At 42.4% G+C, this 15,509-nt stretch overlaps 1 protein-coding gene across 3 annotated transcripts in view; it reads right to left on the reverse strand.

The window, feature by feature from the left end:
• Positions 1-15,509, reverse strand: part of EFCAB6 (EF-hand calcium binding domain 6) — a 306,775-nt gene that overhangs the window by 264,085 nt on the left and 27,181 nt on the right. Inside the window, exons 3-4 of one of the 3 annotated variants that reach the window (XM_010370306.2) lie at positions 9,897-10,042; positions 534-745 (exon numbers count right to left, since the gene is read on the reverse strand). The exons of 1 other annotated variant lie outside the window; for it this stretch is intronic. In XM_010370306.2, the coding sequence (XP_010368608.2) occupies positions 534-745; positions 9,897-10,035 (351 nt within the window). In that variant the 5' untranslated portion in view covers positions 10,036-10,042. The remainder of the gene's footprint in view (positions 1-533; positions 746-9,896; positions 10,043-15,509) is intronic. One more of the 3 variants, XM_010370446.2, reaches the window with a different exon arrangement.

A 15,509-nucleotide genomic window follows, 5' to 3' on the forward strand; every position in this document is an offset into this window, starting at 1 on the left:
GCCTGTAATCCCAGCACTTTGGGAGGCCAAGGCGGGCAGATCACCTGAGGTCAGGAGTTCGAGACCAGCCTGGCAACATGGTGAAACCCCCCCCCATCTCTACTAAGAACACATAATGAGCCAGGCATGGTGGCCCACGCCTGTAATCCCAGCTACTCGGGAGGCTGAGGCAGGAGAATTGCTTGAACCTGGGAGGCGTGGGTTACGGTGAGCCAGCGCCATTGCGCTTCAGCCTGGGCAAGAAGAGTGAAACTCTGTCTCAAAATAAAAAAAAAACAAAGAAAAGAAAAGAAAAGGAAGAAAAAGAAATGAAAAGAAACTGGCTGGAGCAGCGTGACATGCAAAACGTGAGTGAGTATCTGTCAATCATGATCATCTACATCAGCCTTAATAAGTGAATTATGAAAAATAAACAAAACTTCAACTGCTCTGTGGTAACAGTGGTGGGAAAGGCAGGATAGGTTACCTGCTCCCCTGATCTACCTCAGCTTGTCTGGAATTGAGTGATTCTAAGTAGGTACAACATACAGCACCTGAGCCAACACGTCCTGAAACTGTTCTCGCGTGAGCGGCATCAGGAAGTCTGTGATGATTCTTCTCAGTTCACTTTTTGACACAGTCAGGTTCTGACCAGTATCCAGCAGCTGAAAGGCTTTTTGCAACTCATCCCCTCTGTCGGTAATTTTTTGAAATAAAATCCGTTTAACATCTAAGGAGGACAGTGTTGGATTTGCAACAGCAGTGGCTATAAAAGAGATACAGCTATTTATTAAACATGTTTAAAGCCGAGATACTAAACAAAAACTCTTGAACTGTTGAAAGAACCAAGCAAACTTGTTAGATGGTATTTCTCCCACCATATCTGGGTTTACATGCATCACCATTAAATGTCTTGTAGTGAAAAATCTACAATCATCTTTCAGTTCTGAAATTTGGTCAATATCGAATAATAGTAATGACATTAGTAAGAAAAAAAAAGAGAATCTTCCCTATAGAGGACATAGGTCAGCACAAGTGAAAAACATGGATATTGAAAGAAAATTTAGTTAATATCATTCAAATAAATCTTTAAAATATCATATTCACCTTTCATCCCCTTGCCAATTTTTGAAGGGAAAACATGTAATTCTTAAACCCAGACCCTGTCCCTTTCAAAGACAAAGAAGAGATGGATGCTAAAATGTAGATATAAAAATGTTTTGAGGGCTGCGCACGGTGGCTCACACCTGTAATCTCAGCACTTTGGGAGGCCGAGGCAGGCGGATCACCTGAGGTTGGGAGTTTGAGACCAGCCTGGCCAACATGGTAAAACCCCGTCTCTACTAAAAATACAAAATTAGCTGGGTGTGGTGGTGCATGCCTGTAATCCCAGCTACTCGGGAGGCTGAGGGAGGAGAATGGCTTGAACCTGGGAGGCGGAGGTGGTTGCAGTGAGCTTGGATCGCTCCATTGCACTCCAGCCTGGGCAAGAAGAGTGAACTCTGTCTCAGAAAAAAAAGAAAAATGTTCCAAGTGGTCTAACTAAGCTTTTGGGGTTTGAACTTTTTGGAAGGAAAGGAATAATGTCTTGACAATGTTTTAGGTCCCAGAGTCCTCTGTGTCAGCAAAGGAGAGGTGATACACCAGAGGCCTCCTTCCCCCCTCCAAGACAAAAACAACCAGAGGAACAATAGGTAGGAAATTACATAAGTAAATACAGTGAGTACAAACCAACTTATGGTTCTAATCCATACCATATGCATGAAGGCATAGTTGTTCAATTTGATATTTTATAACTAACTAGGGAAAGAGGAGACCAAGAATAATGGTAGTTGGTAAATCCCTCCTACTTATTTATGAGATAAACTTGGTAGCCACAGTTTATTTAGGAGCTCTTTCTTACATAGTAAATCCCAGATATATGTTAAAAGGCTTCAACATTGCCTCATCCTTTATAATAATATTCGCAAGCAGTAGCTAGGGAGGATGCTACTTCTTTCCCTTTGAATGAAAATTTCTTATCAAGCTAGTGCACATTTCTGGCATAAGGACAGTGATAGCTTTAGTCTTGGGGTGACCTGGGCAGGTGAAAGACTCCAGAGATCTCAGTACACCAAGTTGAACCCACCCAGAGGGCAGAGGCGGGGATTTCCTCAGAGCTGTAGGGTGGGCAGGGCTGTCTTCTGCTTGAGGGGATACAAGAGAGAACGTGCAGGCATCCCAGAGCGACACCGCCATGGAGATCGACTGCAGGCCCTAACCCCAAGAGCCACAGCACAGCGGGCTCTGGGGGGCACTTCCACCCCACAGAGGGACTGTGCTGCCATGGGAGATTCTCCCCTGACCCCTACTGAGGGTCCAGCGAACGCAGGGCCTGTGCCAGGGCCTGGGGAGACTCTCGCTCCCAATGCCCACAGTCTCCAGGAGGGAGGTGATTCTGTAACTGGGATGCGGTGGTCCGGTGTGGAGGCAGGCATTAGGTATCTGCAGGGAGCACGGGAGACCTAAACAGAGGATGGCTGGTTTTGGGTAACAGGATGGAAGGTGACAGGAAAGCCTTCTCAGTGGAAAGCAACTTAGTGATCCTGAGGGAACAGAGCTGGAAGTGGGGCTGCTGTGGGGCATGGCCAGCCTGGGCAAAAGGAGGATGGGGGTGGGGACAAGCAGAGGCACATCAGTCAAGAGATGGGACGGGAAAAGTCAGCAGGGCCTGTCCTTGGGCTTCGTGTTCTGGGGTTATGAAATGGCACAGTGGGACTGTCATCAAAAGAACAACATAACCCTATTTTCATTCTTCACCTTCCCCCTGGTACCACGTCTACAGACTCCTCTGATTGGCCAGGTGAGGGACAGAGAGGATGGAACACCTGCATCTGGCCCGGGTGGCTAGGCAGAGGCAGCACACTTCACTTAGAAAAGGAAGAGGGAAGATGCAACAGATGGTATTTTCCAAGATGGGAATGGCAAGATCTCCCAACACAATGTCATGTTAACACTCCTCCCTGCAAAAGGGGGCATACACTCCCCGCTTGAATCTGGTGGGCCTGTGACTATGGAAGAATGGACATCTATTAGTATGATACATGACATGTATGATCTCCCAGATGAGGTCACGCAAGCTGCTAAGGCCTCTGCCTGGTACTATTTATTTATTTACTGAGATGGAGTCTTGCTGTCTCCCAGGCTGGAGTGCAGTGGTGCAATCTTGGCTCACTGCAAGCTCCGCCTCCTGGGTCCAGGCAGTTCTCCTGCCTCAGCCTCCCAAGTAGCTGGGACTACAGGCACCTGCCACCATGCCTGGATAATTTCTGTACTTTTCAGTAGAGATGGGGTTTCACCATGTTGGCCAGGCTAGTCTCCGACCTCAGGTGATCCACCTGCCTCGACTTCCCAAAGTGCTAGGATTACAGGTGTGAGTTACCATGCCCGGCCATGCCTGGTCCTCTTTAGATGCTCACACACAGTCACCACTTGGCTGTGAGGAGGCCAAGGTGCCACCCTGACAGGCCACATATAGGAGTTCTGGGAAACAGCCTTAGCTGAGGTTCCAGGCAACAGCTGAGTCAACTGCTAGCCATTCGAGGACTCTGGCCCCCAATGTGAAGTCAGCCAGCCTCTGCACCTCCCTGGCTGGACTGCATGGAGCAGAGACAAGTTGACCTGCCCAAACTGCGGATCTGTGAGCAAAATAAATGACTCTCGCTATTTCGAGTCACAATGTTTAGGGCATTTGCACACAGCAATAGATACCTTGAGCAGAAGGGGAAAAGGCTTATGGAAAGCAAACGAGTTCAGCCTGGGATATGTAAGCGGGATGTCCATCTGAAAGTTGAATACATACTCTGGAGATCAGAGAGGCTGGAGTGGAGATGGAAGTGTGGGAACTACCTGCATGGAGGCCACAGGGAAACAGGCCCAATGGGACGAGGAGAAGGGGCTGTGGGAAACACTGACTTGTAAGGAAATGGAATTCATCCATTCAAAAAATGTCATGTTTCAACAACTATCATATTTCAACCACTGTTTTCAGCCCTGAGGGTACTGCAATGAGTAAGACAGGTACAGCTTACAATCTGGAGGTGAGATGACAGACAAGAAGCCAATAAATAAATAAACAAATGATAGGGCCATGGTGCACAGTGATGCGTGCAATGAAGACGGAAAGACAAAACAATGAGGCAGAGTACAGCTGGGGGCTGCTTTAGAGAGGATGGTCAAGGAAGTCCGCTCCAAAGTGGGTTTGGGAGCTGAAACCCAGAAGGATAAAAATGAGCCAGCCAGTCAAGAAGCTGAAGTAAGAATGTCTTCAACAGGGAAACCATAGCAACCAGTAAAGAACCCCTGAGCAAGAAGGAGCTTGATACGTCCAGGAAAGAAAAAGGCCGGAGTGGACAGAGTATGGCACACAGCAGGTAGGAAGGAGAACAGTGAGAGCTCAGGCCAGAGGAGGAGAGCGCCAGTCCACACAGGCTTCAGGCACCTGCAGAAAGGATGGTGTTTTCTTCAAAGTGCAATGGAAAGGCTCAGGAGAGTTTAGGCAGGGAAGCAATGTTATCTAATACAGCCTGTGTGGGGTTTTAAAAACGTGTTCTGGCTGCTATGTAAAGGATGGATTACAGGAGGCAAAAAAATGAGGAAGGGAGAGCAGAAAGGAGGCTGCTCCAAGGTCTAGGAGGTAACTGCAGCCTGAACCAGGTGGTAGCCCTGAAGTAGACAAAAAGTAGACAGATAGGAGACATGATCTATCCGTTCTGTAGCTGACAAGGTTTTGCTGATGGATTGGCTGAGGAGGTGCGTGGGGGCTGTTAAAGAAAATAGAGAAATCAAGGATAATCCCTTGGTGCTGGACATGAGGAACGAGATAAATGACAGTGTCATTGCTGAGATGGAGAACACGGGGGAGTCGAGAGACCCATTTAGCCAGTTCAGGTCTGAGATGCCCCTTAGATGCGGTGCACACAGAAAGCTCAGCGAGGCAACTGGATATACAATCGGGAGCTTAGTGGGGAAGTGAGGATGGCACTCTCATTTTGGTTACAGGTGGCATTTCAGGACATGGAGCCAGATGAGTCACAGAAGAGAGGGCAGACAAGGAACAGAGGAATGAGCATAGAGCCCTGAGGGGGAAGAAGGAACTTAACCCTCCCACAAGAGTTCCAAGAACACTCAGAAATGCAGGAAGCACTCGGGCTTCCCTTCCATTTCTGGCTGTCACTCAGAATCTCAGAAGCAGCTGATTCACACACAGCAGCTGTGTGATTCAGAATCAGCCGGTGAGCACTCTTTCTCCCTCTGCCCACCAGCCCGAACATCCTCCTCCTGCCCCCAGTGTCAGAGGGGGATCCCTGTTGTTAATGTACGCCTCCATCTTGAAATCCTCTCTTGGACTTCTCATATATATTTTTAGTTGCTTTCTTAGAAGCCCCACCATTGCAATCAATAATTGTAATGTAAAAGAATCAGAAAATATTGATTTGAGACTATTCTAAAATAGGTGAAGGAAAACTTTTTATTCCATGTGCCTAATGCAACGTCTGAGGATGAAAATGAAAGCAGTAACCAAGCTTGCATAACCTGCTGGTGGGAGTACAAATTGATATAATCTTTCTGGAGGGCAATTTGACAAAATTTTCTATATCCGCTTAGGATATAGAAAGTCACAACAGACTGTCACTGTCACCCTAACAATGAGAACAAGTAGGATAAGCTAAAATATATATATAGTTTTAAAACCCACCAGAGATCTGAGGATGGAAAGAAACTACAATTCAGGAAAGGACAAGCCACTCATCAGAGAAAAAAGAACAGCTCCTTCCGCCTGTGGCACAGTGGGTAAAACGCAAATTCCCTACAGACAGGGGAGGAAGAAAACAACCCAGTAACTAGCAGCCACATGACGCTGACAGATGAGATTCCCAGGGGCCTTGGTCACAGAGCAGGTCTGCGCTCACCCTCTTGGGCCTTCCCCCAGTGCACGTAAGCAGCACTGCACCAAAGGCTGGGGCTACAGGAGAGCTGAGTGATCTACCCTAGCATGGCACACAGGGTTTTGCACAAGTCCAGGGCAGCTGTTTACCAAAGGCTGAATACAGGGAACAAGAACTCAGGTGAACCCTCCGAAGCATATGGGCCCTTCACTAAGTGTCAGTGGCCCACTGCAGGTTAAAGTCAGGGCCACAGGGTGGACAGAGATGTTCCCAGGTGCAGAAAGCCATGGCAGAGCTGGGGAATAAAGAGACCTCCCAAGAAATCCCCCGAAAATGACAGGTAGGTGGTAAAGCAGAGAGAGATCTTCCTGCCGTATGCAAAGCTGGTGGCTGGGCTATAAAGCAGAGAGATCTGTGGAGTCTCACCAGTGCTCACACCTCAAAGACCTGTTGAAGGCAAGCATATGAAACCAGGGGAAACCCAAACTTAACTAAAACTGCAACAAAGTCGACACAGCTCACCTGAGAGATTAAACTGAGCTCACCTCGCCAGAAGCCTGAGAGAAGAAGAGGCTTGTCTTTTCTGGTGGTAAATATTATTGACTTCTGACTCTACTGTTTTTAACACAAATATCTGGCATTACATTTTTTTTTTTTAATTGCAAGACAAGTGAAGAAGAAAAGGTAACCTAATCAAGGTAAAAACAGTCATCAGAAGAATACTCACAGAGAGAACAAATGCAGAAATGACCAGGTTTTCAAACTGAGAATGGGAGACATGTTAGCAAGATGAAAGGGAAAAGCTGAGAACATAGTGAACATATAGAGAATTTCAGCAGAGAAATGGAAAGTGTTTTTAAAGAGCACATGAAAAAAATCTAAAAATTAAAAGTACAATATCAGAAGTTAAGAATTCACTTGTTTTGCTTAGTAGCAGAGTGTACATGCTAGAAAAAACTCGTGAATGCGAACTCGGGTCTACCGAAATTATTCAACCTGAAACACAAAGATAAAAACACTTAAAAAGGAAACAGGGTGTCTAATATTTATTTGCTTATTTGATGTATGAGTTATACAAGTATATATTTACAGTTATATGTTGTGCATGCATGAAAAAGAGACCAGCTCAACTGCTGATGACACCCTCTTGTAGAGGAAAGTGGTGCTGGGAGGCAAATATAACTTTAATTTTTAAAAAGTAAAAAAACGCCAGGCATAGTGGCTCACACCTGTAATCCCAGCACTTTGGGAGGCTGAGGTGGGCAGATCACGAGGTCAAGAGATAGGGACCATCCTGGCCAACATGGTGAAACACCATCTCTACTAAAAATACAAAAATTAGCTGGGCATGGTGGCGCGTGCCCATAGTCCCAGTTACTCAGGAGGCTGAGGCAGGAGAATCATTTGAACCCAGGAGGCACAAGCTGCAGTGAGCCGAGATCGCACCACTGCACTCCAGCCTGGGCAACAGGGTGAGACTCTGTCTCAAAAAAACAACAAGAAAAAAAAAGGTAAAAAAAAAAAAAAAAAAAAAAACCACTCCAGTGCGCTAAAAAGTACCACCAATAGAAATAAAAAGCAAATGACAAAAAAGAAAAATACCTGTGGCACTAAGGCAGATAGAAGGTTCACATTTTTAATACCAAGAGAGCTCATAGTAGTCACTAAAAAAGACCAACCCAAACTAGGTCAACAGGCAAAGGATATGAACAGGCAACTCACAAAAGCAAAAGGCATAAGCCTGGTAAACTTGAGAATAAAAGTTTACCTTACTATTGAGGAAATGCATATTAAATTCACAATGGAACGTTATTTTTCCATATCGAATGGGGAAGATCTTAAAAGATAATCTGTGTTAGGATACTTAGAAATGAGCATTTATAAGTGTCATGAGTGGGAATGTGCTAAGGTGCAAGCTTCCTGAAGGGTAACCTGGTGGTACTCATTAGGAAGCTTAAGAGTAGGAACAGCCTGGATGCACTGGCTCATGTCTATAATCCCGGCATTTTGGGAGGCTGAGGGGGATGGATCACTTGAGGCCAGGAGTTTGAGACCAGCCTGGCCAACATGGTGAAATCCTGTCTCTACTAAAAATACAAAACTCAGCCAGGTGTGGTGGTGTGTGCCTGTGATCCCAGCTACTCGGGAGGCTGAGGCATGAGAATCACTTGAACCCAGGAGGCAGAGGTTGCAGTAAGCCAAGATCATGCCCTTGCATTCCAGCCTGGATGACAGTGTAAGACTCTTGTCTTAGGAAAAAAAAAAAGAAAAGAGTAGGAAAAGCTTTTAACCCAGTCATCCCACCTCACTCTAGTCTTCTTTGTATGATCAGAAGGTTAGTTACATAAATATATATCTGAATTATGTTGTAGACATGAAGCTGTTGAACTGGAATGCATTTATTGCTGATGATGTATTTTGATGTCAAAAACTGCTAAACAAATCCCCGATATCCACTCTCCTCTTTCTCCTTAGAAACAGACCGCTGAGTTTGGGTAGACGCATGGTTGTTGGAAACAAAGTCTATTTCGCAGGCTCCCTGGCAGATACATGGGACTGGGTGGTTCAGGTCCTGCCAGTTGCAAGGAAGCCGGAGTGTCCAGCATGACTAGGATGGCTTCGCCCAATTACAAGGCGAACCGTAACTTCTTTCATAAACCCAACTTCTTCTTTCGCAGTGGCCCCTCTGAGCCCCGCTGACTCCTCAGGCTGTGTTCACGCAGTGCTTTGTAAGTGCATCTTATGGTATTTGGCTCACGCTACTTGAATTCTTTATCTCCCTGTCTAGACTGTGAGCTTGTCTAGGGCAGGCCTTCTCTCAGGTCCATCTCTTTATTCTCAGCACCTATTACAGTGCCTGTTACATATTATGGCTCCGAAAATGTTTGTGAATAAATGAATCAGTAAATGAAGGAACTAATACATGAAATTGAAGGACATATGTTTTTGGAAAATAATAATGTCAAATTCTGTTGCCTTTAAAACTAGTAAGAACTCCAGATGAGTTGAAAACCTATGTCCACATAAAAACCAGTACACGAATGCTTACGACAGCTTCACTTATAATTGCCAAACAAGGAGGCAACCAAGATGTCTATCTATCTATCTATCTATCTATCTATCTATCTATCTATCTATTTATTTATTTATTCAGACAGGGTCTTACTCTGTCACCCAGGCTGGAGTGCTGTGGCACAATCATGACTCACTGAAGCCTTGACCTCGAGGGCTCAAGTCATCCTCCCACCTCAGCCTCCCAAGTAGCTGGGACTCTAGGCATGTACCACTATGCCTGGCTAATTGTTTGTATTTATTTCTAGTAGAGACAAGGTCTTACTATGTTACCCAGTTTGGTCTGGAACCCCTGGGCTCAAGCAATCCTCCTGCCTCAACCTCCCAAAGTGCTGGGATTAACAGGCATGAGCCACCATGCCTGGTCAATACATAGCATTTTATACATTTGTCTAAAACTAATACAATCTACAGCATCAAGAGTGACCCCTCAGGTAAACTCTGAACTTTAGGCAATAATAATGTTATCAGTATGGGTTCATCAGTTGTAACAAATGTACCACACTAATATGAGATATTAATTATGGGGAAACTGGGGGTAGGAGTGAGGGGGTATATGGGAACTTCCTGTGTTTTCTACTCAATTTTTCTGTACACGTAAATCTGCTAAAAAAAAATTAAGTCTACTAATTTACTGAGTGAGTTTTTACATATATAAGCCACTGAATTCTGGAATCACATGCCCTGGGTTCAAATCCTCACATACCACTTAAAAACTTGTAACTTTTAGGCAAATAGCTTAATCAATCTGTGTCCCAATTTCCCCATATAGAAAATAGGGATAAAAAGAGAGCCTAATTGATAGAGTTATCGTGAAGATTAAGTGTCCTGTGAATCCTTTGAACTAAGCTTGGTACATATTAAATACACGTAAGTGATGTCTACAGCTAGTGTTCTCATGTGCTCATGAATACTCACTTGAAGACGATCTGAACATATTTGGGGAACCATTCCTTGAATATACTCTACATGGTGAAGAATGGGGTCTTGAATGTGTAAATTTTCGCATGTGAGGATGCGACCTAAGCCAGTCCGGTATAATCGCCATTTTGCACATTAAATCCCTGTGATATAAAAGAAAACAGATTATGTTACCTTAAAGCATCCATTCCAAATGTGGCCAATTTCCTATCTATTCCTCTTCTGAAAGGACAGCTGGAGAGTGTTAAAATGATGCTAGTCATAATCTGCTCTGCTGATGTTTCAGACTATTCTTAAAGTGAACATAAAAATCATCATTGTGGACTCCTTGTTTTTAGCATATCCAGTAAACTTCAAAACGGCAAAATAAAGAGATTTTGGATGGAAAAATCCACCTACATCTTGACTATCACTGACTCACTTCTTTGGTAGGCAGTAAGGGGAAGAAAGTTTGGATTTTCTGAGCTTTTTTGAAGTGCCCCAGTATAAATTCAACATGCAGTCAGAGGCAAAGCTGGGATGACAGGAACGAAACTGGTGGAGTAAGAACCTCTGAAAATCCTCTCCTCCATGAAATCAATGAGGACACCGGGAAAAATTGTGGAAATCAATTTTTTTCAGAACTCTGTAAATTAACAAAGGCTTACAGCAATCTGGGGAGCATTTATTCTCCCAAAATGACTGAATCTCAAATATGAAGAACATGCCTTGTGGCATTTTAACTTGCCTCATTCCCATTCCCCCTCACCTGCCTTCTCCCGCCCCACCAGCTCTGATGTAGCCTTGAAACCCATAAGCCTGCAATCACAGGGAAAACCCAGCAGGCTGCCAGTCACCGGAGTGGACAGAACAGGGCAGGAGCTCTGTCAAAGCCTCCTTACCAGGAAATTATCATTATTTGACCTGATGTTTCCCTGAAAGATCCTTCTCCCAAGGCTATCTTTATTTGAATTCAGAGCTCACTCAGTGAACACAGCCTATCATGAAGAGGCATTTGTTAGAAGAAATCAGAGGCAATTGTTGTTTAAAATCATGGCAACCTGAATAGGTGGGTAACGGGGCAAATAATAGGCAACCGAAAAGCTTCCAGAGAAAAGCTGGGGAATAAGATATCAATAGGGACTTGAAAAAGCGCCCACATATTCTTGGGAATCTAGGAAGTCACTCAGTGCACAGAGCTATAACTATTCCCAGGGAGAGCTGCATGCTCAGGAAAGACCTGAGAAGGACCTAACCTCTCATCTCCAACTGACCTTCAAGCTCTGCACAAGCAGGAAATGAAGGCTGAGACAAAGTTATAAACGGCCCAGCTAAGTGTTGAAGGAATGCTCCAATACAAAAAGCCCCTCAGCAAAAATTGGGAGTTACTGTTTCCAGGCATTTAAGGAAATTTCTGTCCAACCATGAGCTGACCACTAAGCTAACCAATCAGACTCTAGTGGCCATATATAACAAAGAATACAGACTTTATAAAGTTTAGAAAACTCAATAAACAAATGAACAACAAGCAGTAACAACAACAAAACGTGGAAACGGATGAGAATATGATTTCCACAACTACTACATTATATTATTTAAAATGTCATGGGCCTAGCATGATGGCTCATCCCTGTAATCCCAGCATTTTGGACGGCTGAGGCAGGAAGTTCAAGACTCGAGCCCAGAAGTTCAAGACCAGCCTGGGCGACATACTGAGACTCTGTCTCTACAAAAAAATAAAAATAAAGAAAATTGACCAGGCATGCTGGCATGCACCCATGGTCTCAGCCACCAGGAGGCTGAGATGGGAAGAGCAGTTTAGCCTGAGAGGTTGAGGCTGCAGTGAGCTGTGATTACACCACTGCACTCCAGCCTGGGCAACAGAGTAAGACCCTGTCTCAAAATAAATAAATAAATAAATAAATAAATAAATAAATAAATAAAATGTCCAGTTTTCAACAAACATTTATGAGACGTGCAAAGAAACGAGAAAGTGTGGTCCATACTTATTTTCAGAAACTATGCAAGGAAAGAAAGAGTAGAGTGAAATATTTAATCTATTGCAATAAAAACCCCACCAACCTAGAATTCCAAACTCAATGAAATTACTCTTCAAAAGTGAATGAGAAATAAAGACTTTCTTGAGTAAACAAAAATTGAGAGAATTTGTTGCCAGCAAACTTACTTCCAAGAAATGTTAAAAGGAATTCTTCAGAAAGAAGGAAAGGCCAGGTGCAGCGGCTCATGCCTGTAATCTCAGTGCTTTGAGAGGCTGAGGCAGGAGAATTGCTTGAGGCCAGGAGATCAAGACCACCCCGGGCAACACAGCAAGACTCTGTCTCTACCAAAAAAAAAAAAAAAAAATATATATATATATATATATATATATATATATATATGCCAGGCATGGTGGCATGCACCTGTAGTCCTAGCTACTTGGGAGGTTCACATGGTAGAATCACTGAGCCCAGGCATTTGAGGTTACAGTGAGCTATTATCATGCCACTGTACTCTAGCCTGGGTGACAGACTGAGACCCTGTCTCTAAATAAATTTTTTAAAAAAGAAAGAAATAAAAGAAAACGAAAGAAAGATACATGTCAGAAACTCTGATCTATATTAAAAAAAGGAAGAGCATTTGAGAAAGAGCAAGTGAAGGAAAAATAAACATATATGCACCTAACAAGAGCCCCAATATACGTGAAGCAAAAACTAACTAAATTGGAAAATAGATACTTCAATAATTATAGTTAGAAACCTCAATATCCACATTTAATAATGGGTAGAATAACTAGACAGAAGATCAACAAGACATAGAAGATCTGAATACCACCACAAACCAACTAGACCTCACAGACAACTAAAGAACACATCCAACCAACAAGAGTAGAATATCATTCTTCTCAGCACACATGGATCATTTTCCAGTATAAACCATATGTTAGAGCATAAAACAAGCCTCAATACATTTAAAAGGATTGAAATTATCAGAGTATAATCTCCAACTATACAGAATGAAAACAGAAATTGAATAATTCACAAATATGTGGAAATTAAACGACACACTCCTAAATAACCAATAAGTCAAAAAAGATCAAAAGAGAAATTAGCAAATACTTTTAGATGGATGAAAATGAAGGCATAACATATAAAAACTTATAGGATGCAGCTAAAACAGTGCTTACATGAAAATTTATAGATGCTAATGCCTATATTTGAAAAAGAAGAAAATCTCAAATTACTAACCTAAGTTTATTCCTTAAGAAACTAGAAAAACAAGAGTAAACTAAAGCCAAAGTTAGTAGAATGAAGAAAACAATAAAGATTAGAGCAGAAGTAAATGAAATCAAGAATAGAAAACCAGACAAAACTAACCAAAGTTAGTTACTTTTAAAGATTATCAAAATTGACAAATTTTTAGCTAGACTAGCCAAAAACAATGAGAAAACACTCAAATTATTAAAATCAGTGACTAAAGGAGACATTACTTTTAACCTTACAGAAATAAAAATGATTATAACGGAACATTATACACAATTGTATGCTAACAAATTAGGTAACCTAGATACAATGGAAATATTCTTAGGAAGACGCAAGATACTAAAACTGACTAAAGAAAAAACAGATAGAATTATGACAAAAAGATTGAATTAATAACCAAAAAACTTCCTGCAAAAGAAATCCAGAACCAGGACCAGATGAGTTCACCAGCAAATTCTACCAAACATTTAAAGAAAAATTCAAGGCTGGGCATGGTGGCTCACACCTGTCATCCCAGCACTTTCGGAGGCCAAGGTGGGTGGATCACCTGACGTCAAGAGTTCGAGACCAGCCTAGCCAACATGGCAAAACCCCGTTTCTACTAAAAATACAAAAATTAGCCAGGCATGGTGGCGCATGCTTATAATCCCAGCTACTCGGGAGGCTGAGGCAGAAGAATTGCTTGAACCTGGGAGGTGGATATTAGAGTGCTGAGATCTCACCACTGCACTCCAGTCTGGGTGAGAGAGTAGGACTCCATCTCAAAAAAAAAAAGAAAGAAAGAAAGAAAAGGAAAATAACAATTCAACGAATGCTTCACATATTCTTATGAAAAATAGAAGAAGAAAGAAACATTTCTCAACACACCCTATGAAGCCAGTATTACCCTGATACCAAAACCAGAAAAGACATTAGAAAAAAAGAAAGCAGCAGGGCGTGGTGGCTCACGCCTGTAATCTCAGCACTTTGGGAGGCCGAGACGGGCAGATCATGAGGTCAGGAGATCGAGACCATCCTGGCTAACATGGTGAAACCCCGTCCCTACCAAAAATACAAAGAAGTTAGCCGAGCACGGTGGCGGGCGCCTGTAGTCCCAGCTACTCGGGAGGCTGAGGCAGGAGAATGGCATAAACCCAGGAGGCGGAGCTTGCAGTGAGCCAAGATTGCACCACTGCATTCCAGCCTGGGCGACAGAGTGAGCTTCCATCAAAAAAAAAAAAAAAGAAAGAAAAAAGCTAAAAACCAATATTCCTTATGAGTATAGGGAAAATTCTCAAAAATAGGCTAGCAAACTGAATCCAGCAACATAGTTTTAAAAATCAGACAGCATGGTCAAGCGAAATTTATGCTAGGAATGCAAGGGAGGTTGACCAAACAAAAATCAATTAATGTAATAGACCATATTATTAATCAAGAAAAAAAACACATGATAATCTCACTAAGTGCAGAAAAAGCATTTCATAAAATCCTATATCCTTTAATGATTACAAAAATAAACACTCAACAAATTAGGAATGGAAGAGAACTTCCTTGACTTAATAAAGGGCATCCAAAAAACACTCACAGGTAATGTCATATTTAATGGTGAATGACCAAAAGCTTTCACCATAAGATCAAAAAGAAGACAAGAATGTCTGTTCTCACTACTTGTATTAAACATACTGAAGGTTCTAGCCAGAGCAGTTAGGCAAGAAAAATAAATAAAAGGTATCCATATTGGAGACTAAGATGTAAACCTACCTCTATTTGCAAATGACATTGTTGTATATATAGAATACAGGGAGACAGACAGATACACACACATGCACACACACACACACACACACACACACACACTATTAGAACTAACAAACAAGTTCAATAAGGTTGTAGGATACAAGATCAATATACGAAACTCAGTTAAATCTCTATATACCTACAATGAACAATCTGAAAATACAATTAAGGAAATAATTCTATTTACAATATCATCAAAAGGATAAAATACTTAGAAATAAATTAAACAAAAAGTACAATATTTGTGCATTAAAAACTACACAATATTGTTGAAAGAAATAGACCTGAATAAATGGAAAGATATCCTACATTCATGGATAAGATGGCAATACTCTCCAAACTGATCTATAGTTTCAACCCAATGTTTACCAAAATTCCAACTGCCTTTCTTGAAGAAATTGACAAGCTGATATTGAAATTCATATACAAATGCAAGGAACCCAGAATAGCCAAAACAATCATGAAAAATAAAAATAAAGTTGGAGGATTTACACTTCCTGATTTCAAAACTTAATAGCAACAGTAATGAAGACAGTGTGGTTCTGGTATAAGTATGCACATACAGATTAATGGAATAGAATTAAGAGACCAGAAA

This window comes from Rhinopithecus roxellana, chromosome 13, assembly GCF_007565055.1.
Source record: "Rhinopithecus roxellana isolate Shanxi Qingling chromosome 13, ASM756505v1, whole genome shotgun sequence".
NCBI lineage: Eukaryota > Metazoa > Chordata > Mammalia > Primates > Cercopithecidae > Rhinopithecus > Rhinopithecus roxellana.